Source organism: Salvelinus namaycush, chromosome 32, assembly GCF_016432855.1.
Source record: "Salvelinus namaycush isolate Seneca chromosome 32, SaNama_1.0, whole genome shotgun sequence".
NCBI classification, from domain to species: Eukaryota; Metazoa; Chordata; class Actinopteri; order Salmoniformes; family Salmonidae; genus Salvelinus; species Salvelinus namaycush.
In genome coordinates, this window is record NC_052338.1 from 14559804 (window position 1) to 14586049 (window position 26246).

Genomic DNA, 26246 nt, shown 5'->3' on the forward strand with positions numbered 1-26246 from the left:
TGCTGTTGTGATGTTTGCTATTGTGGTAAGCTAATATAACGCTATATTGTGTTTTCGCTGTAAAACACTTAGAAAATCTGAAATATTGTCTGGATTCACAAGATCTGTGTCTTTCAATTGCTGTACGCTGTGTATTTTTAAGAAATGTTTTATGATGAGTAATTAGGTAATACACGTTGCTCTCTGTAGTTATTCTAGTCGCTTTGGTGAGAGTTGTAATGGTGGCTGCAATGGTAAACTATGATTTATACCTGAAATATGCACATTTTTCTAACAAAACATATGCTATACAATAAATATGTTATCAGACTGTCATCTGATGAAATTGTTTCTTGGTTAGTGGCTATTTATATCTTTATTTGGTCGAATTTGTGATAGCTACTGATGGAGTAAAAAAGTGGTGGAGTAAAAAAAGTGGTGTCTTTTGCTAACGTGGTTAGCTAATAGATTTACATATTGTGTCTTCCCTGTAAAACATTTTAAAAATCAGAAATGATGGCTGGATTCACAAGATGTGTATCTTTCATCTGGTGTCTTGGACTTGTGATTTAATGATATTTAGATGCTAGTATTTACTTGTGACGCTATGCTAGGCTATGCTAGTCAGCTTTTTTACTGATGGGGGTGCTCCCGGATCCGGGTTTGGGAGGAATTAGAGGTTAAATTGGCTTGAAAATATATGGCAAGACATAAAAATGGCTATTTAGCAATGACCAATAACCAACTTGACAGACCATGAAGATTTTTTTGTAAGAATAATGGACAAATATTGTAGAATCCATGTTTGCAAAGCTCTTAGAGACACCCTGAAAGGTAATACGAACTTGTATAGACTTAGGGGGTTGAATACCTATCTAATCAGATACATATTTCTTTAAAAGTAATACACATTTTCTTCCACTTTGATATTACATAGTAGTTTGTGAAGAACGTTGACAAAAAATTACAATTAAATATATTTTAATCCCACTTTGTAAAACAACAAAATGTGGAAAAAGTCAAGAGGTATGAATACTTTTTGAAAGCACTGTACAACTCACAGCATGGCAAAAAAACAGATCTGGTAAAATTCATCCCAGATTAAAGAACAACATGACCCCTTTGGGTGATGAGGAGCAGCGCAGTGTGTGTGTGTGTGTGTGTGTGTGTGTGTGTGTGTGTGTGTGTGTGTGTGTGTGTGTGTGTGTGTGTGTGTGTGTGTGTGTGTGTGTGTGTGTGTGTGTGTGTGTGTGTGTAACGTCTATCGTCGGAATGAGACCAAAGCGCAGCGTGGAAAGTGTTCATGATTTTTATTGTCAAAAAACACAAACAAAATAACCAAAGTAAAAAAACGAAAGCGCACAGTTCTGTAAGGCAAAGAAACTATACAGAAAACAACATCCCACAAAACCCAAATGGAAAATGACAACTTATATATGATCCCCAATCAGAGACAACGATAGACAGCTGCCTCTGATTGGGAACCACACTAACATAGAAATAAGGAAACTAGAATGCCCACCCTAGCCCACCCTAGAATAAAAACCTCTCTATGGCCAGTGTGTGTGTGTGTGTGTGTGTGTGTGTGTGTGTGTGTGTGTGTGTGTGTGTGTGTGTGTGTGTGTGTGTGTGTGCGTGCGTTAGAAACTAGGCTGAGCTACACCCTTCCTGCTAACACTGTAAAGAGAAGACAGGTGTTAAAGTGTAGCTGACAACAGTCTAATGCTCCTGAATGCGGTTAAATGTGTATATCTACAAGTTACATACATAAGTATTCAGACCCTTTGCTATGAGACTCGCAATTGAGCTTAGTTGCGTCCTGTTTCCATTGATCATCCTTGAGATGTTTCTACAACTTGATTGGAGTCCACCTGTGGTAAATTCTATTGATTGGACATGATTTGGAAAGGCACACACCTGTCTATATAAGGTCCCACAGTTGACAGTGCATATCAGAGCAAAAACAAAGCCGTGAGGTCGAAGGAATTGTCCATAGAGCTCCGAGACAGGATTGTGTCGAGGCACAGATCTGGGGAAGGGTACCAACAAATGTCAGCAGCATTGAAGGTCCCCAAGAACACAGTGGCCTCCATCATTCTTAAATGGAAGAAGTTTGGAACCACCACCACGAGCGGCAAGCTCTTCCTAGAGCTGGCCGCTCGGCCAAACTGAGCAATCTGGGGAGAAGGGCCTTGGTCAGGGAGGTGAACAAGAACCCAATGGTCACTCTAACAGAGCTCCAGAGTTCCTCTGTGGAGATGGAAGAACCTTCCAGAAGGACAACCATCTCTGCAGCGCTCCACCAATCAGGCCTTTATGCTAGAGTGGCCAGACGGAAGCAACTCCTCAGTAAAAGGCACATAACAGCCCGCTTAGAGTTTGCCAAAAGGCGCCTAAAGACTCTCAGACCATGAGAAACAAGATTCTCTGGTCTGATGAAACCAAGATTGAACTCTTTGGCCTGAATGCCAAGCGTCACGTCTGGAGGAAACCTGGCACCGTCCCTACGGTGAAGCGTAGTGGTGGTAGCATCATGCTGTGTGGATTTATTTCTGCGGCAGGGACTGAGAGACTAGTCAGGATCGAGAGAAAGATGAACGGAGCAAAGTCCAAAGAGATCCTTGATGAAAATCTGCTCCAGAGTGCTCAGGACTTTTGGGGCGAAGATTCCCCTTCCAACAGGACAACGACCCTAAGCACACAGCCAAGACAACACAGGAGTGGCTTCGGGACAAGTCTCTGAATGCCCTTGAGTGACCAAGCCAGAGCCAACACTTAAAACCGATCAAACATTTTTGCTTTGTCATTATAGGGTATTGGGCACACTTCCTTACACTGTACACCAAAAACAGATGCAGGAAAATAATCCTGCAGCAACAATACATTGAATTATTATGTGGATTATAATTCATAGAAATTTTCCTTAAGGGAAAATCAAGTCTGAAAATAATAACTTCATAGGTCTTTTTTAAACCTCAAATGCACTGCAAATTTTACATTTCCTGCAACAGGATGATCAATTTAAGATCCTTCATCTGTACTGTATAATTTAACAATGACATGTACTTTATTTGTTCGTAAATATAGGTTAAAAACAGCATATGAATACCATTTGAAATGACAATGATGATGATGGTTGTATAATGTCTAACTCACATGGAGATGCTGTGGTGGTGTGAGCCTCCAAACCTCCCCTTTGTATTTCAGCAGCATCCCTCTGTATCTGTTCCTCTGATCCACCGGGTATATTGTAGAGCACAGTAAAGCATCTGTGATACTGTTGTTGAAACATGCAGTGCCAGAGCCTCTGTTAGTCTCTATGGCCTCTGAGGGCAGCCCTTATCTTTTAACAACACGCATCTCATGCTCTCCTCTGGCATACAAATGAAAGACTCACTTAGGAGCTGTCTCTTTCCTCTCGCTGTCTCTCTCTCTGCTCTATTTACTTTTTCCGTCTGCTCTCTCTCTCTCTCTGTTCTCTTTGCCCTCTCTCTTTCTTTCTCTCTCTTCTCTCTCTCTCTCTGTCCTCTCTCTTCTGCTCCCTTTCTCTTTCTCGTCTGTCTGCTCCCCTCTCTCCATCCATCCCTTTCTGACATGCTAATCCTGTTTAAACTTGGAAATGTAGCCGTATTGTATAAGTGCTATGTGTGTGTGCCCTCATTTCTCCCTCCAACACATTTAATTCATACTGCTAGTTACTGAGCTGTGCTATCAGTGATTTGCAAGAGGCGAAACAAAGGCATTACCTATCGCAGTCAAGTTTCTGATTGAAAAGTTGTTCGAATTTCCCAAAGGCTCATCTTTCTAAAGAAAAGTCTTGCTAACATAATAAAAGCAATTGAAAGATGGCGACGACATGCGTGGCAGCTCTGCTGCTAGCTCCTAAGCAACTTTGCTTATACTGTATTTTAGTCAGTGCCACTCCGACATTGCTCGTCCTAACATTTATATATTTCTTAATTCCATTATTTTACTCTTAGATTTGTGTGCGTTGTTGTGAATTGTTCGATACTGCTGCACTGTTGGAGCTAGGAACACAAGCATTTCACTACATCCGCAATAACATCTGCTAAATATATGCATGTGACCAATACAATTTGATTTGATTTGAGTTGAAAATATGTTGTTAACCTGCAAGCATGCTTAGTAAAACAGTCATTTTCTGGGTTGAGTTCTCCCCTAACTCACGTAGAGTGGAGCTGGTAAGTTAAACGACAATAACATGACATTGTTAGGCTCTAATGTGGATTTAAAGTGGCACTGAACATCACACAGTAACAACACTGAAATGAGGAAAGGCAGCACCCTGATAGAGTCAACAGCGATGGGTCTGAGAGAGGAATTACATCTCCATTACATGGTAAGGGACAGTAGCCTTCAAATAGATTGTCAACCATAAATGTATCCTTTGCTCTGAGTGCTTCAATTTTGCTTCATCCATGGTTATGTTAAAGAGAAGATAATGGCTTTTTTTTTTATCCCTGTGGGGAAATCTTGTTTGCAGCACAGTGCATATACACTGAGTGTACAAAACATTAAGAACACCTTCCCAATATTGAGATGAGTTTTCCGTCAGAACAATTCGTCGAGGCATGGACTCTACAAGGTGTCGAAAAGGTTCCAGAGGGATGCTGCTGGCCCATGTTGACTCCAGTGCTTCTCACAGTTGTGTCAAGTTGACTGTATGTCCTTTGGTTGGTGGACCGTTCTTGATACACATGGGAAACTGTTGAGCATGAACAACCCAGCAGCGTTGCAGTTCTTGACACAAACTGGTGCACCAAACTGGTGCACTTTTGTCTTGCCCATTCACCCTCTGAATGGCATACACACACAATCCATGTCTCAATTGTCTCAAGGCTTAAAATCCCTTCTTTAACATGTCTCCTCCCCTTCATCTACACTGATTGAAGTGGATTTAACAAGTGACATCAATAAGGGATCATAGCTTTCACCTGTACAGTAGTCACCTGGTCAGTCTATGTCATGGAAAGAGCAGGTGTTCTTAATGTTTTATACACTCAGTGTATAAAAACACATCATCAAGCTTAGTCTTATACTGACAATAAACGCAGGTAGAAAAGGTGCAATGCATGACAGATCAATGATTCATCTGTACACCATATACATAATAAAAATCAACACACTCAGTCAAGTACAATGTCACCTGTACCGGCCTGCTGGTTTTTAACATTCAGAAGCCACTGAGACAAAATATTACCTGTCTCTATTCTTTTTGTGCCCTGGTTCCCTATAACGTCGCCCGAGAGGTGTAGCTCAAACTCCTGGTAAAGAGGCTGTCTGGGATCCATCAGTACCTTGTGGGCCTTTGTGAGGGCTCTTTTGTAATGCATGACCTCCTGACTGGTCTGCTTGATCCCCGGCACCTTCCTTGCAGAGCTAACTATGTTTTTGTTGTATATTTATCTGAGAGACGTTTTACGTTTTATGGAGAAACCAGAGCTTGGCTTTGTAGTACAGCCTTCTGTTCTATAGAACGATATTGTCTCATTACACTCATAATCAGCTATTAGATTATAACCAAGGCCATGATACTATCAACTACATGGGGTCAGGACATATGATTAGTCTTGTAATGCTGAGAGGATGTCTTTAAAAATGGATCTATGCAACAGAGTAGAACATGAGAAATCACCAGCATTGACCTTATTATTGTGTCTGACAGAGAAAGTGATGATTCCATAATGTTATTCATTATGTGAATATACTGCAAATGCTAGTCATTAATTAAGCATGTTGCACAGTATTTGTTTTCTCAATGTTGTTACAACTGACTAATCAAACAAGATATGGACAATAACTTTTCTGTGTCGTTCATCATGCAGGCATACATTTCAGATACAAATAATAGTTGTATAGATTATTGAACTGGATTCGTGAATCCAATGGCTGTGGAGATTTCCAACTGTTTTATTATTTATTGACAACTTGAAAATGAGTTATATTTCTGGGTTGACTGTCTCCTCCGCTAGACCCCAAAAATATATTTTCTCTCCTCCGATCTAGGATCATCTCCCTCTGGCTTTTCATACTCAACTGAGCCTAATTTATTTGATAAGTGAGGCTAACTATGCATACTTGATCAGCCACAGATACATGGTTTTAATTTGACCATTTTGCTGAGATTTTCTACAATTTAATATTAATAGACGTGACATCAGAAAGTATTCACACATTTTGTTGTGTTACAGCCTGGATTTAAAATGGATTCATTAGAGATGTTTTGTCTATGGCCTACACACAATAATGTAAAAGTGGAATGATGTTTTTCGACATTTCTACAAATTAATAAAAAATGAAAGCTGAAATGTCTTTACTCAATAAGTATTCAACCCCTTTGTTATGGCAAGCCTCAATAAGTGCAGGAGTAACCATTTGATGAACAAGTCATATAATAAGTTGCATGGACTCACTCTGTGTGCAATAATAGTGTTTAACATGATTTATGAATGACTACCTTATCTCTGTACCGCACACATACAATTATCTGTTAATTATCAAACACAGATGCAACCACAAAGACCAGGGAGGTTTTCCAATGCCTCGCAAAGAAGGGCACCCATTGGTAGATGGGTAAAAAAATATATAAACAGACATTGAATATCCGTTTGAGAATGGTGAAGTGATTAATTACACTTTGGATGATGTATCAATACACCCAGTCACTGCAAAGATAAAGGCGTCCTTCCTAGCTCAGTTGCCAGAGAGGAAGGAAACCGCTCAGGGATTTCACAATAAAGCCAAAACAGTTACAGAGTTTAATGCCTGTGATAGGAGAAAACTGAGGATGGATCAACAACACAACATTGTAGTTACACCACAATATTAACCTGATTGACAGAGTGTAAATAAGGAAGCCTGTATAGAATAAATATATTCCAAAACATGCATCCTGTTGGCAACAAGGTATTAAAGTAATACTGCAAAAATGTGGTAAAGCAATTCACTTTTTGTCCTGAATACAAAGTGTATGTTTGGGGCAAATACAATACATTACTGAGTACCACTCTCCATATTTTCAAGCATAGTGGTGGCAGCATCATGTTATAGGTATGCAGGTATGCAGAACAAATGAATATGATGGTAAACCCCAGGGGGTTCTTTCAGAACAGGGCAGAATGCTTCAGGAAAAAGTGCTTCGACAGTTGAAGAGTACGTCAGCTAGCAAGGCATTGTTGTCATTTTATAACAGGTGACGATCAGCAGAAATAAGGGAGTACTAACTCTCATAGTAGTAGATGTGAGTTTCTCTTTCAAACAATCCCCTGGCCTTGTACACAGCAACTAGCTAACATTCGCCAAAGCAAGCTAGCTACTGATAGTGCAACCCTAGTAACAGTACAGATGAAGATGAAAAATGATCAGGCCCACTGTACATCTTACTGTAGAAATTACTGTTGAAAACTAGTCTAAGTTTGAACTGTTACTGTTATAATACAATTGTTATTCTGAACTGGAATAAACTGATTGGAGCAAGATGCTTTTTGAGGCAAACACACTCACACAGTTCTGGGTTGCTCATCTACAGGAAGCGGTCTCCTGCCAGACTGAGAAAGCAGATGATGTTCTGGTCCAATTTGGGACCACATACCTATGCGAGTCAGGGTTCTCAACTCTGACATACTTAAAAAACAAGTACAGAAACAGTTTGAAGGCTGACCATGACCTCAGTGTTGTACTGTCTAAAACAGAGCCCAGAATAGACCTGCTCATTAGGACTGCTGTGTGTGTTCTGGTCTACATCTGTGTGATGTGATCAATCCGTTTATTCCAGTTCAGAATAAAACATATGTATTGTATTTTAACAGCAACAGTTCCAACCTAGACTTTCTTTCAACAATCATTTCTACAGTAAGATGTACAGTAGGCCTGATCATTTTTTATCTGTACTGTTACTTAGGGTTGCACTATCAAAAAACCTGTGTGTGTTCTGTTATACGGCTGTGTGATGTGATCAATCAGTTTATTCCAGTTCAGAATTAAAATGATGTGTTATATTGTAACAACAACAGCTCCAACCTAGACAGATATATGAGTGTTTTCAATGGGGGAAAATAAACATTAATAGATATTTATATGGATATTTAATTTCATTGTTATTTGTTTTTGTCTATATTGCATTTGTTTTAGGCATAAGGGCAATGAAATGTAACAATATTTATGTATAGTTGCATATTTTCCTATGCTTGGGTCCCAGGAAAACACAGCATTTCTCATTTGGGTCCCAGGCTGAAAAAGTTTACGAACCCCTGGCTTAGAGAAAGAGATTTCGTTTAACAAGTCATATTTTTTTTCTGTCAAAAAGGTATGGATGAAATTATTGACACCCCATGAGATTCTTATAAATAAAGTAGTCAAAAGTTTAATATTCGGTCCCATATTCCTAGCACCTGATGACTACGTCAAGCGTGTGACTAGAAACTTTTTGGATGCATCTGCAGTTCATTTTGATTGTGTTTCAGAGTATTTTGTGGTAAATAATGTATTGTGTAATTTTGGAGTCACTATTATTGTAAATAATAATATATGTTTCTAAACACTTCTACATTATTGTGGATGCTACCATGATTACGGATAATCCTGAATGAATTGTGAATAATGATGAGTTAGAAAGTTACAGAGAATCAAAGACCCCCAAGACATGCTAACCTCCCCTGTTATTGATAATGGTGAGAGATTAGCATGTCTTGGGGTATGATCTTTGACCCTCTCTGACTTTCTCTCTCATACATTTATTCAATAATTTTGATCTCTATGTTTTTGACTACATTTCTTTCACGTTAAAGAAAAACTCTTTCTCTAAGCAATTGTATTAGTTTAAAATGATACAATTTCAAATTTCCTCATACAATATAGCTCAGTATTTTAATGAATTATACACATTTAATAAAATACAAATAAACAATAAATATTTGTCTCTCTGAAATGAAACCATCAAGTGACAGATTTTGTAAAAAGTTCTGTCATTGAACAACCCCATGCCATGATTAGATAATGAAAAAAACAATCTCTTTCATAATTTCTTGAAACAATAAAATATAATTAACAAACATTTCTAAAAATGGATATATAGCATTTTGGAATGAAACTCTTCAAATATGAATCATATTATATATTATATACAGTACCAGACAAAAGTTTGGACACAGCTACTCATTCAAGGGTTTTTCTTATTTGTACTATTTTACTATTTATGCCAAGAGTGTGCAAAGCTGTCATCAAGGCAAAGGCTGGCTACTTTGAATAATCGCAAATATAAAATATATTTAGATTTGTTTAACACTTTTTTGGTTACTACATGATTCCATATGTGTTATTTCATAGTTGTGTTGTCTTCACTATTATTCTACTATGTAGAAAATAGTAAAAATAAAGAAAAACCCTTTTAATTAATGAGTAGGTGTGTCCAAACTTTTGACTGGTACTGTAGGTATTTAGCATATTGACATCACAGCCAAACATTGTATCATGACTTTACAGTCCATAATACATAATCCACCAACAAACCGGCATGACAGTTGAAAGTTGATGATCAGATTTACACACCATGATCTAACATGGTAATATTGATGTTGATACTGTGGTGATTAGAAAACCAGAGACCAGGGAACTCTATTTGTAACAGTGTGCCTCCCAATTGGCACCCTATATAGTGCACTACTTAGGAAGGAATAGGGTGCCATTTGGGACGCAAAAGATTTACACAACCACAGCACCAGCCCAACTTTGATGAACTTTATTTTCCCTCGTCATACACAGTTAGTTCGTTAGCTTCCTCAGGATTAAAGATAAAAGAGTGGATTCAAATGGTGACGTCTGGCAGAAGCATGTTTCTAATCAGGCATTAGAGGCCTTCATAATAACATGGAGATGAGTATGTTGTCTCTCTCTCTCTCTCTCTCACTGTAATTCTCACAGTTTGTGCATGCAAATCACCCAGATGGAATTAGTGGTGGAGTGTTGGGGGTGAGGGGGATGAGGGATGTGTCACGAGGGGTCGACATCTTTGTGGAACATAATTCCCATTTATCCTAAATTAGGACGGGTGCGGCTCTGCGCCCCTTTGATGTTCCACTAGGCAGGGGGTTAGGGGACTGGGGGGTGGGGAAAAGGGGGAGGAGTGGGGAGGAGAGGGGATATTGCTGGAGCTCAAGCAGATGTTTCAAGCTCATCTTCAGAGATGGTGATGAAATGGACTCGGGGCATGAGGAGATGCATCTGGCTGTTGCACACACACACACACACACACACACACACACACACACACACACACACACACACACACACACACACACACACACACACACACACACACACACACACACACACACACACACACAAGGACAGAGCTACATGTACAGTACCAGTCAAAATGTGTTTACATTTTTTGGGGTTACTACATGATTCCATATGTGTTATTTTATAGTTTGTATGTCTTCACTATTATTCTACAATGTAGAAAATAGTAAAAATAAAGAAAAACCCTGGAATGAGTACGTGCGTCCAAACTTTTGACTGGTACTGTATGTGGCTCAATGGTACACACCCTATTCTTCTAATATACTCCCAATCGAGAAATAATGTGTGCATTTAAGATCAGTAAATATTTTCAATGTCAGAGTAGTTGGAAGACAGTAGACATGTGTGGGGTGGTGTCTTCAGATACATGACAGTTAACGTATGCATAAAATAAACATTTACACAAGAAATCGTTAGATTTTCTGAATGCATTTTGGAGCATCTGTGCCGATCTTTAATTGATTACAGCAGCATCCAGCTGTCGGTAATGATCGGTTGGGGAACAATTCACATTTAGGGATCAGAAGAATTGCTTTTGACATACTTCCAGGAATTAACAGAGGTACAATAAAGGAATTAGCCGAGGTGTGAAAAAAATGGTTGATGAATAGTATAGTTCTAAAGGAGACAACTATAGATAGAAACAAACTATGTTATCACCAACTGTCATGGATGGACTTAGTGACCTGTACTGACCAGTCCCATGGCAGAGCGCAGAAAAAGGAAGTTGTGGTGATGTTTATAAATGTTCTTTATGTATTTTATCCTCTCTTTCTATCTCCAGGAATATGATGATGGATACGGGACAGCTTACGATGACCAGGGTTATGACTCCTACGACAACAGTTACAGCAATCAAGGACAGAAGTAAGAGTCCGTTTCCTGTTTCTCAGGTGTCCTTATCATCCTCACCCCTGTTTTAGCAAGACAATACTGTAGTGTCTATTATTGGTGTTTATTATTTAAATAGGGGGGAAAAGGACACTTGAGTGGGCAAATCAAGTGGACCCTATTAGGATTTTGTCTTCATCAAAAATACATGAAGGTTGTCCGAGATTGTTGGCAGGATGTTGCATCAATGCTTTACATCAGATTAGCATGTTAGCATACTATTTCTCCATTAGCAGCATGTGAACAAGAGGTCTTCGTGAATCTACCCGAACCCGTTTACCCGAGGTCCGACCCGATCTGTGTGAAAATATGTGAAATACCAACCGGATCTGAAATTATATTTGAAGAGTTAGTTCCTAAACAACATAAACACACATTGCACACATTTACATTTTATTCTCTTAAATTATTGTCAGGGGTCCCCTTTCCTCAAACCAAATGTGTCACTATCATTTTGTGACAAAACGACATATTCACTTCATGAATACCAGCCACTGCGCACTTCACGTGACATAAGCTATAGGCCTACTTGTTGTGGGAGAGGAGGAGGACGCAGTGGAAAATTATAGCCTAGGCTGTATAAAGTGCAAAAAATATATAAACAGGGAAATCGTCTGTATTCGCCTCATTTATGCACATTGTGGATACAGGGGGGAAAAGGTTGCCCATATTTTCAAGATCTGAGCTACTTAATTTAATTGTTTAATTTATTCAATTTACTCGTTTATTCAGTTTTTTTTTATTTGTTAGGCTTGGCCTATTTAGTATGCTATTTAGCTATTTTTTGTGGGTATTTTCATTATTTAAAATAACAGTTTGTTAATTAATGTTGAATGACTCGAGTCAAGTGTGATATAAGAAAGGTGACTCATTCATGCGCTAGTTTCCTGGCTTTCATTCAAAAATAATTACGTTACAGGCTACTGCAGAGTTGCCAACACATTCTTCTGGTCGTCTTTAAAAAATAGCATTTTTGACCAATTTAATCTGCTCATGCAGTGTGTGAATGTGTGTTTGCGGTAGACTGATAGCCATAGGCTTATCTGCAGAAAATGATGTAGCCGAATGTTGAAAGGCTGCCGATGTATACATTGTGTAAGGCATGGATAGGTATAAGAAATATCAGGACAACTTCACTCTTCAATGATTAATCGTTAATTAACTCTCTGGACGGTAGGCCTACCCAGCCGTGGCATGGATTACTTTTCTATCAAACCGGCATCCAAACCAATCTCAGGCTGTATAGGCTAATTCTGTCGGCTTTAATGAAATCTACATTTCATCTAGAAAACAAAATATTAGGCTATTATAATGAGTTAGACCTGAGTTACAGAACTTCTTAGGGATCAAATCCCTTTAACGGGATCGATTTGACAACATCCGGTGAAAGGGCAGAGCGCCAAATTCCCAAAAAATTATTAGAAATATTTAACTTTCATACAATCACAAGTGCAATACACCAAATTAAAGCTTTACTTCTTGTTAATCCAGCCACCATGTCAGATTTCAAAAAGGCTTTACGGCGAAAGCAAACCATGCTATTATCTGAGGATAGCACCCCATCAAACAAACACAGACAATCATATTTCATCCCGCCAGGCGCGACACAAAACTCAGTAATAACGATATAATTCATGCCTTAACTTTGAAGATCTTCTTTTGTTGGCACTCCAATATGTCCCATAAACATCACAAATGGTCCTTTTGTTCGATTAATTCTGTCGTTATATCTCCAAAATGTCCATTTATTTGGAGCGTTTGATCCAGAAAAACACTGGTTCCAACTTGCGCAACATGACTACAAAATATCTAATAAGTTACCTGTAATCTTTGTCCAAATATTTCAAACAACTTTCCTAATACAACTTTAGGTATTTTTTAACGTAAATAATCGATAAAATTTAAGACGGGATAAACTGCGTTCAATAGCGGATAAAAACAAAGTGGAGGGAGCTTTCAGTTCACGCGCCCCAACCACAACAGTACACTTCACTCGACCCTCGTTCTGAACTGCCTTACTTCTTCATTTCTCAAAGGAAAAACATCAACCAATTTCTAAAGACTGTTGACATCCAGTGGAAGCGATAGGAACTGCAATCAAGTGCCTTAGAAATATAGATCCCCATAGAAACCTCATTGAAAAGAGAGTGACCTCAAAAAAACAATCCTGGTTGGTTTGTCCTCGGGGTTTCGCCTGCCAAATAAGTTCTGTTATACTCACAGACATCATTCAGACAGTTGTAGAAACTTCAGAGTGTTTCCTATCCAAATATACTAATAATATGCATATCCTACCTTCTGGGCCTGAGTAGCAGGCAGTTTACTTTGGGCACGCTTTTCATCCGGACATGAAAATACCGCCCCCTAAATTATTTTAGATACAACGAAAATGCACGTTAAAGTTCAGCAGACAATGTGTCAGCAGACAGTATGTCGATAATGCTCCATTTTGGGCAATCAAGCAAAATGTTTTTTCTTTCAGATCCATTGGGTCAGATATAGACCTGACCCAATTTGAATCCAATTCTCTCTCAACTCTGACATGTTTTGGGTCGGGTCTGGTCCACCTCGGATCCAAATCGGATCAAATAAAAACAGTAAAAAAAAAATAATGACTGGATCCTGTCAAGGTCAGGTAGGAATTTCACATATCCAATTCGGTTCGGATCTCAATTTCGGGATCCGAGAAGACCTTTAATGTGAACCATGTCAGATTAGCATGTTAGCACGCTAGTTAATCATTAGCCTGTGTAGCGAGGGTGAGACATACAGGTGTGAATGGTGACAGTAGCTGGTTAACAATCAGAAACATGAAATGGACTCGGGGCATGAGGAGATACACACACACACACACACACACACACACACACACACACACACACACACACACACACACACACACACACACACACACACACACACACACACACACACACACACACACACACACACACACACACACACACACAAGGACAGAGCTGCGTGGAGCAGTGGTGCATCCACTTTTCTCCTATGTTCACACTTGAGAAATAATGTCATTTGAGTACAGTAAATATTTTCGGTTTCAGAATAGTTTGAAAGACCGTAGAAAAATCTATGTGTGGGGTGGTGTCTTCAGATCCATTACTGTTACCTTATGCATAAAATAAACATTTCCGCATGAAATAGTTCGATTTGTAAGGACAGACTAATACATAAATGCGTGTTGGAGCATCTGTGCTATGTTTAATTGATTACAGCAGCATCCAGCTGTCGGTAATGATCGGTTGGGGGAAAAGTCACATTTAGGGATCAGAAGAATTGCTTTTGACATACTTTCAAAAATGAACGGCGATACAACAATATTTCATAGAAAAAAAACTGGTTCATGAATATTAGAGTTCTGAAGGAGAAAGAGACAGTTCTGAATTATAAATAGATAAACATCCACTACGTCATGAGGAACTGAAATGGAATGACCTCTAATAGATTGAACTCTAATGGAACATATGGAGGGGCGATCAGACAGGCCAGGCATGGACAGTGCATAACTTAGTGCCAAGATAGAAGACCGCGTTTGGGCGCTCAGAACGAAATTGAGGGCAAACAAACTACTGTATCTTCTCATTATGATGTCCTGTCAAAAGCATTTTAACCATAATGCCATAGCTTGACTAATACTAGTGGATCCCTTGTGCTAATATTTTTTTTGCCTATTTTCCATGTCAGCCATTGTTGCCTCATGAAGCCTAAATGGCTGTTTGGTTGTTTGGCTCTATACAACAGCAACAGATGACCCTGCAGCTACATTGCTTCTTGGTGTCCTATAGCTCTATGCAATAGAAACCATCGGTTGGAACCGGTTCAGGGAACAGAACCAACATTTTTTGAAGAACAGAATTAGATCCGGGAAAAAAAGTGATCTACACTGTTCCGGAACAGAACTGTTATTTTAAAAACATTTTTTTTTAAATTACATTATTTTACATATCGGGCTTTTTTTTTTCACTCCCACAAAAATGTAACAACGCGCTTATGCAAAGCCACTCAGAAACTTCTTCCAGTGTCTGCCTGACAGCTGAAAATCTTTGCCAGTGTGTGTGCATGTGTAGGCTAACTGCCCCTTCCCCTCCGAAGCTTAGGCTACCTACTGATGCTACAAGCGTGATTCAGAAATTAACCTTTCTGAAATCCCCATCCCGGATCCGGGATTTCTGTCATTAAAAACCCTGACTAGCATAGCGTAGCCTAGCGCCAGAGGGTAATCATAAAATATAATTTCATGAAATCACAAATGCAATATTGCAAAACACAGCTTAGCCTTTTGTTAATCCATCTGTCGTCTCAGATGTTGAAATTATGCTTTCCAGCGAAAGCAATACTTGCATTTGTGTAAATGTATCGATCGCTCGACAAAACAATAAGAACAGCTAGCGCCAGGTAACTCGGTAACAAAAACCAGCAAAGCAATCAAATTAATCGTTTACCTTTGTTGATCTTCGGTTGGTTTCACTCACGAGACTCCCAGTTAGACAGCAAATGTTCCTTTTGTTCCTTAAAGATATGCTTTATATCCAAATACCTCCGTTTGTTTGATGCGTCATCACAAGTAATCCACCGGAAAAAGCGTTCGCGACAACGGCGGAAAAAATTCCAAATTATATCCATAATGTCCACATAAACATGTCAAACGTTGTTTTTGACTAGGAGCGAGAGAGACAATGGCTACCTTTCAGATTTGTGCAAAAATCACCCGGAGAGCCCCCACCTGTCCACTTACCCAATGTGCTCTTGCAGGCTCATCCTTCAAAATAAAGGCCTGAAACTACGTCTAAAGGCTGTTGACACCTTAGGGAAGACATAGAAAAAGAGGTCTTATTGATGAGACTTCACATATGCGATAGGAAGGCATTGGAACACAGAGCTCTCAAAATGAGTGCCACTTCCTGCTTGAAATTGTCTCAGGTTTTCACCTGCAATATCAGTTCTGTTTAACTCACAGACAAAATTCTTACAGTTTTGGAAACTTCAGAGTGTTTTCTATCCTAATCTGACTATTATATGCATATTCTAGTTTCGGGGGCTGAGAAATAGGCAGTTTAAAATGGGTACGCATATTTTGCCAAATGTTAAAATTGCGCCCCCTAGTTAGAAGAAGTTTTTAAGGAGAGATATTTTTTATTAGAGAAGAATGGATTACATTTTTCAATGCTAGTTAAGGATACTATAAATATCACGTTTCACATTGGATTTATTAACTACATGTTAGCTTGTTAGCTAGTTAGCTAGCTCTGGTGAAACGTTAAGCCAACCCTCTGAAGTTCAAAGACATTAAAATCTCCTTCATAGAAGCCTCTACTCCGTACGAATAATTCTGTGGGCCTAATTAAGATAATAATAAGATGCTCGTTGCTTCAAGTCAAGCCTCCTCCTTCTCCCTCTCTCGATCTCTCCCAACCGGAAAAATTTCTGTCATATTTCGCAACCTACACTTGCCTGTCCAATACATGTAAACATCTATAGCCTGCTCCATAGCAAGCTGCTCTATCTGATTGGTGAAGTAATCTAATGTCGCGCTAAATGTACAAAAAAATGATTTAAAAAGGAACAGAAAGGAACTATATAAACCGTTAGTTTTTTGGGGTTGAAACGGTTCAGAACTTATTTTGCTGGTCGTAACAGTGGAAGGGAAGAAAACAAATAATGGTTCTGTTCAGAACGAAAAGCTTGGAAAATAATTTAGGTTCCAACCCCTGATAGAAAAAGAAGACCCAACAACTAAATGTACAGAATTGATTTTCTCATATCAAGGGAGCGATCGTGATTACTTTCACCATGTCACTTAAGGTCAAAGGACAGTCTTTTATCGGTCCTGCATCTGGGATGTGTCCCAATTGGCACACTATTCCACATATAGTGCACTACTTTTGACTCTCTCTGGTCAAAAGTAGCACACTAAATAGAGAATTGGGCACCATTTGGTTACGCATCCCTACTGCTGTCACACCATCTTCCCACCTCTCCTCTATTCTGTATTTTCTGCGTGCATGGGCAGTTTCAAAGAGGGCCTGATTGTTGCTGCACTTAAGATGTCAAAAATTGCATTAGAGGCAGCTGTGTGTGTGTGTGGGTGGGGGGGGGGGGGGGGAGGGGGGGAATGAAGAAAAAAATAACATATTAGACTGTCCCCTGCTTTGTGAGGAGGCATGGTTGATGTTTTCTTTTGTGGCGGTGTCAGGATATGTGTCGCCCAGGCCAGGCGGCATCCATCTCTCACACACTCTCTGTTAGGGCCAAAGTATCTGCTTCTCTCTCTCCCCCTTTCTCTCTCTCACCTCTCTCTCCTCTATGTAGTTCCTCAGAGACTGAGGGGTACATATTAAAGCCTGCCTGCCTCTTAGAACCCTGGTGTCTATTTGCAGCCATTTGTTTCAAAAGGAGCCTGGTGAATAATCACAGAGGCTTAAGGCAGAAGGAAAAATGGAGTCCATCATGTAGAGGCTGGGTGGATTGTGTGTGTGTGTGTATGTTCTGCCCAGAGGCCTGATGCTAGACTCAAAGAGATTCTGAGATCTATTCTCTGGCTAGAGATGGTGTGAGTCCCAAATGGCAGCATATTCCCTTTATAGTGCACTACTTTTGACCAGGGTCCATAGGGCTCTGGTCAAAAGTAGTGCACTACAAAAGTAGTACACTATATGGAATAGAGTGCCATTTTAGACACACCCATGGGCTGACTAATGGGCCTCCATACTTTACATCATCTTCCTCCTGAGGCACACTATTCCGTATATTTACATATTTTTGTTGACATATTATATTTCTTTATACGTCTCAGAACTGGCTCAAAAGTATTTATTTTTATTTTGAGCTTTGATTGTTTATCATGTACACGATAAAAGCAAAGATCTCTTGCAATTTCTTAGAACACTGCAACCAGTCTGCTCTATATACACTCAGGATGACTTTTTACTCTCAGTAGGTATTTATGAATATGTACAGTACACTACAGTACACTCCATGCTTTCTGAACATACTAGTCATATTTTTAGTTCGTAAACCCTATTTCATAGGACAAATGATTATTAAGAGATATTGTTAACCAGACGAGACCCTTTGATTTCTTCTTTCATCTGTAGAGTAAAAGCATCATAGACACTAGCAGCCCTTAACAATGCATGGGGATGATACCCCGTAGCATAGCGCAAAGACATCAAGGTACTATATACACTGAGTACACCAAACATTAAGAACACCTTCCTAATATTGAGTTGCACCCCCTCCCCTGTTTGCCCCCAGAACCGCCACAATTGTGGAAAAACCAACTGTAGCAGCGCTGCAGTTCTTGACACAAACCGGTGCACCTGGCACCTACTACCACACCCCGTTCAAAGGCACCTACATATTTTGTCTTGCCCATTCACCCTCTGAATGGCACACATACACAATCCCTGTCTCAATAAAAATAATTATTTTAACCTGACTCCTCCCCTTCATCTACACTGATTGAAGTGGATTTAACAAGTGAAATCAATAAGGGATCATAGCTTTCACCTGGATTCACCTGGTCAGTCTGTCATGGTAAGAGCAGGTGTTCCTAATGTTTTGTACAGTCAGTGTATGTACATATGTATATTTTAATATACTGTAACATAGTTATCCTACTACATCTAACAGCAGGCAATTAAATTGAAAGGACATCTGAACATGAACCATTTTCGCACAGACTTGTTTTCTAAAGCATTCATTTCCCACACTACAGAGCCAGCGTGTACAGTTCAACCAACACTGCAGTGCATAGTGCATAGGGTACAGCAGATTTCCTTTTTAAGGTCATCCAATTTAGATCTGCTGATGAACAAAGGTGCAGCCCTGTTTTAGCCCGGAGCCCAAACTCAGCCTGAGCAGGTCAGAGCGGTAGCAGGGCTGGAGCAGGGAAGGGCCCAGGGGAGTGTTAGACTGGATCCATGGACAAGACGTCTCCCTAACAATGTCTCACAGAGCCTGAGGAGCTCACAGCACAGTCACCACATCAGATCCCTGGCTGGGTGGCAGGAAGGCAGGCAGGACTTCACTAGCTGCAGGATAACAAGCAGAGCTTTTTACTACCATTGGTTTCTCCAGTGTCTCCAGTATGTTATCAGCCCTATGCCTGGTGTGAAACAGGGCAGCCATTCTGGAGAGTTTGTTTTGGGAATTTGTGACATGTATGTCTACTATACTGTAGAGATGATTGAGATGGACATATTATTCCTACTAAATACAAGACATGCAACTTGTTTTCAAATCGTTATTGCTGATAATAGCCTAAACAATTTTTTAAAATCCTATTTAGTCAACATGAATGTAGTAGATTCACGGTCAAAGGAAAAAATGAACAGTTCACAACCTTGAAACATGAGACTGCTAGCAGTTCTTCTCAACTTGGAGACATTTGCATATTTCAGAAGACAGGGAAAGCCTGGGGGAACATTTTGGAACGCCAGATCAGCATGACATCCATGGCAGCTTCAGGTTCAGCACAAGAGCAGTCAATCTGTATGAGCGCCATCATAGCCTCCTTCTACAGCGTTTAATACACTGACCCAAATCAAATCATCAAATCAAGCTTTATTTATGCAGCACATTTCAGACATGGAATGGAACTATGAACTATGAAAATAAAAGCTGAAATATTTACTGCACAACAAACATAAGATAAAAAATAAAAGAATGACAAAATGGAATGACTTAAAAGCACCCTAAGGGGAAGCAAAGCTAAAAAATATGCATTTTAAGACCACTTTTAAATATGTCCACAGTTTCGGACCTCCCTCAGGTTCCCTGGCAGGCTATTCCAAAGGCTGGTGGCATAATACCTAAAGGCTGTCTCTCCATGCCTCTTGGTCCTAGGCTTTGGGATAGTTAAAAGGCCAGTGGCAGAGGTCCTGAGGGACCTACATAGTACATAACTTAAAAGCATGTCTGATATGTATTGGGGTGCACAATCGTGGATTGACCCAACACCATAATTATTTAAACACTGGCAAAGGGCTAAGTCTCTGGAGAGTTAACTGAAGGTAGGTAGGTAGAAATGTGGGTATTATTAAGCAGGTGGAAGGAATCACTTTCATTAATAGGAAGTGATCTCCCTGTAGGTAAATGAGGAGAATCACTTTCATTGTGTTAGTGATAGGAGGTGATCTCCCTGTATGTAAATGAGGAGAATGACAGGTGCTGCTCTGTATTGCGACTGCTGGACGCTGGGTGAGGTCATCCAGAGGATGGACACTCACACAGGTCGGTTTGGATCGGAGTGTTATTTCATGCCTGACACCTATAAGACTACAGGGGCCTCTCGCATCTTCCCTTTCCCGTCTCTTTTGCCTGAATACCGTCAGGCTGCTCCCAAAGGGCCGTGGGCACAGGGAGGAGGGCCGCGGTTACAGGGGTAGCTGTGACAGTGTTTTAAAGGGCAGACACATCCCCTAGGAACAGCTGTAAAACTCAATACAAGAGACAAGCGTGGATGTAAGAGGTAGCACAGAGCACAGGGGAATGGTAGAGATAGCAGCAAAGGGGAGAGAGCCATGCTGAGGTAAGACAGAGTACAGAGGAGAGAACAGTAATGGATGTCCGAATGGCAAGTCTTGGTGGGTCGTCCACCAACAGTATGTGAACAGAAGTACCAATGTAGACCACTAAAGGTGTGGATCAGTTGTTTTTTATTTTATTTCACCTTTATTTAACCAGGTAGGCCAGGTAGGCCAGTTACACATGGGATAAACAAACGTACAGTCAATAACACAACAGAAAAATCTATATACAGTGTGTGCAAATGTAGTAAGATTAGGGAGGTAAGTCAATAAATAGGCCATAGTGGCGAAATTGTCATGCCCTGACCTTAGAGATCCTTTTATTTCTCTATTTGGTTAGGTCAGGGTGGCCAAAGTAGGTGTTGGCTTTGGGGATGACCAGTGAAATATACCTGCTGAAGCGCGTGCTACGGGTGGGTGTTGCTATGGTGACCAGTGAGCTGAGATAAGGCGGGGCTTTACCTAGCAAAGACTTATAGATGACCTGAAGTGAGTGGGTTTGGCGACGGATATGTAGCGAGGGCCAGCCAACGAGAGCGTACAGTTCGCAGTGGTGGGTAGTATATGGGGCTTTAGTAACAAAACGGATGGCACTGTGATAGACTACATCCTATTTGCTGAGTAGAGTGTTGGAGGCTATTTTGTAAATGACATCGCCGAAGTCAAGGATTGGTAGGATAGTCAGTTTTACAAGGGTATGTTTGGCAGCATGAGTGAAGGAGGCTTTGTTGCGAAATAGGAAACCAATTGTAGATTTAATTTTGGATTGGAGATGCTTAATGTGAGTCTGGAAGGAGAGTTTACAGTCTAACCAGACACCTAGGTATTTGTAGTTGTCCACATATTCTAAGTCAGAACCGTCCAAAGTAGTGATGCAAGTCGGGCAGGCGGGTGCGGACAGCGATCGGTTGAAGAGCGAATCCTTATTCCAGTCTGCTGTTCCCACATGCTTCAAGAGGGCCACCTGTTCCTGTTCCCAAGAAAGCTAAGGTAACTGAGCTAAACGACTACTGCCCCGTAGCACTCATTTCCGTTATCATGAAGTGCTTTGAGAGACTAGTCAAGGACCATATCACCTCCACCCTACCTGACACCCTAGACCCACTCCAATTTGCTTACCGCCCCAATAGGTCCGCAGACGACGCAATCGCAACCACACTGCACACTGCCCTAACCCATCTGGACAAGAGGAATACCTATGTGAGAATGCTGTTCATCGACTACAGCTCAGCATTTAACACCATAGTACCCTCCAAACTCGTCATCAAGCTCGAGACCCTGGGTCTCGACCCTGCCCAGTGCAACTGGGTACTGGACATCCTGACGGACCGCCCCCAGGTGGTGAGAGTAGGTAACAACATCTCCACCCCGCTGATCCTCAACACTGGGGCCCCACAAGGGTGCGTTCTTAGCCCTCTCCTGTACTCCCTGTTCACCCACGACTGCGTGGCCATGCACGCCTCCAACTCAATCATCAAGTTTGCAGACGACACTACAATGGTAGGCTTGATTACCAACAACGATGAGACGGCCTACAGGGAGGAGGTGAGGGCCCTCGGAGTGTGGTGTCAGGAAAATAACCTCACACTCAACGTCAACAAAACAAAAGGAGATGATCGTGGACTTCAGGAAACAGCAGAGGGAGCACCCCCCTATCCACATCGACGGGACAGTAGTGGAGAGGGTAGTAAGTTTTAAGTTCCTCGGCGTACACATCACGGACAAACTGAATTGGTCCACCCACACAGACAGCGTGGTGAAGAAGGCGCAGCAGCGCCTCTTCAACCTCAGGAGGCTGAAGAAATTTGGCTTGTCACCAAAAGCACTCACAAACTTTTACAGATGCACAATCGAGAGCATCCTGTCGGGTTGTATCACCGCCTGGTACGGCAACTGCTCCGCCCACAACCGTAAGGCTCTCCAGAGGGTAGTGAGGTCTGCACAACGCATCATCCGGGGCAAACTACCTGCCCTCCAGGACACCTACACCACCCGATGTCACAGGAAGGCCATAAAGATCATCAAGGACAACAACCACCCAAGCCACTGCCTGTTCACCCCGCTATCATCCAGAAGGCGAGGTCAGCACAGGTGCATCAAAGCAGGGACCGGGAGACTGAAAAACAGCTTCTATCTCAAGACCATCAGACTGTTAAACAGCCACCACTAACATTGAGTGGCTGCTGCCAACATACTGACTCAACTCCAGCTCATTTTAATAATGGAAAAATGTATGGAAAAATGTATCACTAGCCACTTTAAACAATGCCACTTAATATAATGTTTACATACCCTACATTACTCATCTCATATGTATATACTGTACTCTATACCATCTACTGCATCTTGCCTATGCCGTTCTTTACCATCACTCATTCATATATCTTTATGTACATATTCTTCATCCCTTTACACTTGTGTGTATAAGGTAGTTGATGTGAAATTGTTAGGTTAGATTACTCGTTGGTTATTACTGCATTGTCGGAACTAGAAGCACAAGCATTTCGCTACACGCGCATTAACATTTGCTAACCATGTGTATGTGACAAATACAATTTGATTTGATTTGAGACCTGAAAATAGTTGTGTACCAACGCTCCCCATCCAACTTGACCGAGCTTGAGAGGATCTGCAGAGAAGAATGGGGGAAACTCCCCAAATACAGGTGTGCCAAGCTTGTAGCGTCTTACCCAAGAATAGTCGAGGCTGTAATCGCTGCCAAAGGTGCTTCAACAAAGTACTGAGTAAAGGGTCTGAATACTTATGTAAATTTGATGTTTCAGTTTAATTTTTAAAAATAAATTAGCAAAAAAATCTAAAAACCTGTTTTTGCTTTGTCATTATGGGGTATTGTGTGTAGATTGACGAAGAAAATTATTTTTTTCATCCATTTTAGAATAAGGCTGTAACCTAACAAAATGTGGAAAAAGTCAAAGGGTCTGAATACTTTCTGAAGGCACTGTACTTAAAAAATAACTAGATGATTACTTCTTTGATTACTTTTAAATTCCGAAAGGATGTTTGCCAAAAAATAAATTGACACCTTTCTGTTTTCTCAATTACATAAATTGTGGTGGTTCCATCTGAGAGAGTCTGACCACTATGATGTCAGAGACCACTATGATGTCAGAGACCACTATGATATCAGAGACCACTATGAGGTCAGAGACTACTATGATGACACACCAAATGATGATTATTTTTGTCTTCTAATCAATCAAGTTTATTTTATATAGCCCTTCGTACATCAGCTAATATCTCGAAGTGCTGTACAGAAACCCAGCCTAAAACCCCAAACAGCAAGCAATGCAGGTGGCTAGGAAAAACTCCCTAGAAAGGCCAAAACCTAGGAAGAAACCTAGAGAGGAACCAGGCTATGAGGGGTGGCCAGTCCTCTTCTGGCTGTGCCGGGTGGAGATTATAACAGAACTATGCCAAGATGTTCAAAATGTTCATAAGTGACAAGCATGGTCAAATAATAATCATGAATAATTTTCAGTTGGCTTTTCATAGCCGATCATTAAGAGTTGAAAACAGCAGGTCTGGGACAGGTGGCGGTTCCATAACCGCAGGCAGAACAGTTGAAACTGGAATAGCAGCAAGGCCAGGCGGACTGGGGACAGCAAGGAGTCATCATGCCCGGTAGTCCTGACGTATGGTCCTAGGGCTCAGGTCCTCCGAGAGAGAGAAAGAAAGAGAGAAGGAGAAAATTAGAGAGAGCCAAGATTTTCAAAATGTTCATAAATGACAAGCATGGTCAAATAATAATCAGGAATAAATGTCAGTTGGCTTTTCATAGCCGATCATTAAGAGTTGAAAACAGCAGGTCTGGGACAGGTAGGGGTTCCGTAACCGCAGGCAGAACAGTTGAAACTGGAATAGCAGCAAGGCCAGGCGGACTGGGGACAGCAAGGAGTCATCAATGCCTCTTAAGGGGAAGGTTATCCAAAAGTAACTGAAAGTAATCAGATCACGTTACCGAGTTTGGGTAATCCAGAAGTTACGTTTTTGGACAGGTAACTAGTAACTGGAATGGATTACATTACAATTTCAGAATTTTCCTAAGGCAGGATTCAGACAAGGCTAGGACATCAGGGTTTGCGGAGTGTGCTAAAGCAGTGGATATAACAAACGTATGGAGGAGTCTTCTAATGTTAACATGTATGAAACCAAGGCTTTTACGGTTACCGATGACAACAAATGAGAGCGCCTGGGGAATAGGTGTAGTACTGGGGGCTGCAGGGCCTGGGTTAACCTCTACATCACCAGAGGAACAGAGGAGGAGTATGATAAAGGTACGGCTAAAGGCTATAAGAACTGGCCATCTTGTGCGTTGGGAACAGAGAATAAAAGGAGCAGATTTATGGGCGTGGTAGAATAGATTCAATGCATAATGTACAGACAAGGGTATGGTAGGATTTGAGTACAGTGGAGGTAAACCTAGGCATTGAGTGACGATGAGGGAGGTTGCATCTCTGGAGGCACCAGTTAAGCCAGGTGAGGTCTCCGCATGCATGGGGGGTGGGACAAAAGAGCTATTTAAGGCATGTTGAGCGGTACTGGGGGCTCTACAGTGAAATAAAACAATAAGAACTAACCGAAACAGCAGTAGACAAGGCATAAAGAGAGAGAGGCATAAAGCAATCATGGCGATGAATGGGCAGAGAGGATCAGTTAGGCACACACAGGACCTGAGTTCGAGGTACAGTGTTAATGAACAGTCCAGCAGGCATCAGCTGTGTAGCCGAGTGGCCATAGGGTCCAATGAGCAGCAATAGGTGAGTCAGGGAGCCGTTCGGTAGTCGCTACTACGCTAGGCGAGCGGGAGACACAGAGTTCAGAAAGCTAGCGGGCAGGGGCTAGCAGATAGGTCTTCGGCGACATCGCAACAGAAAAGCCTGTTGAACGCACATTGGAAGATTACGTCGGCAGACCAGTCGTGATGGATCGGTGGGGCTCCATGTCGACAATAAAGGGGTCCAGGCCAATTGGCAAAAGAGGTATTGTAGCCCAAGAATTAGCTGGTATACTCCATCGGCTGGCTGGGAGATGGGCCTAGCTCGAGGCAAGCTCAAGGTTTGCTTCGGGACAGAGGCGTTAGCCAACAATAGCCACTAGGTTGCAGCTAGCTAGCTGCGATGATCCAGTTTAATGGTCCAGAGCTTGCGGCAGGAATCCGGTGATGTGGCAGAGAAAAGCAGTCCGATATGCTCTGGGTTGATATCGCGCTGTGCAGACTGGCAGGTAATTGTCCGAGCTCAAGCTGGCTGGTGTCCGAGTTAACGGTGAAGACCGCTAGCATTGGCTAACAATGACTAGTAGCTAGTAGCTAGTTTGCTGGCTAGCTCGTGATGGAGGTTCCAGTTATAAGGTATAAAAAATAGCAGATCCGTACCACATTGGTTGAGGCGGGTTGCAGGAAAGTATATTTATTTACAGACTATTAACACGGGACAAGACAAACACACGCCCCACTGCTATGACATCTTGGATATAGTTGTG

General features: G+C 41.2%; 1 protein-coding gene across 1 annotated transcript in view; it reads left to right on the forward strand.

Moving 5' to 3' along the window:
* The window catches only part of LOC120027439 (KH domain-containing, RNA-binding, signal transduction-associated protein 3-like), a 162678-nt gene that overhangs the window by 124453 nt on the left and 11979 nt on the right, over positions 1 to 26246 (forward strand). Inside the window, exon 7 of the mRNA XM_038972374.1 lies at positions 11084 to 11166. Coding sequence (XP_038828302.1) covers positions 11084 to 11166 — 83 coding nt within the window. The remainder of the gene's footprint in view (positions 1 to 11083; positions 11167 to 26246) is intronic.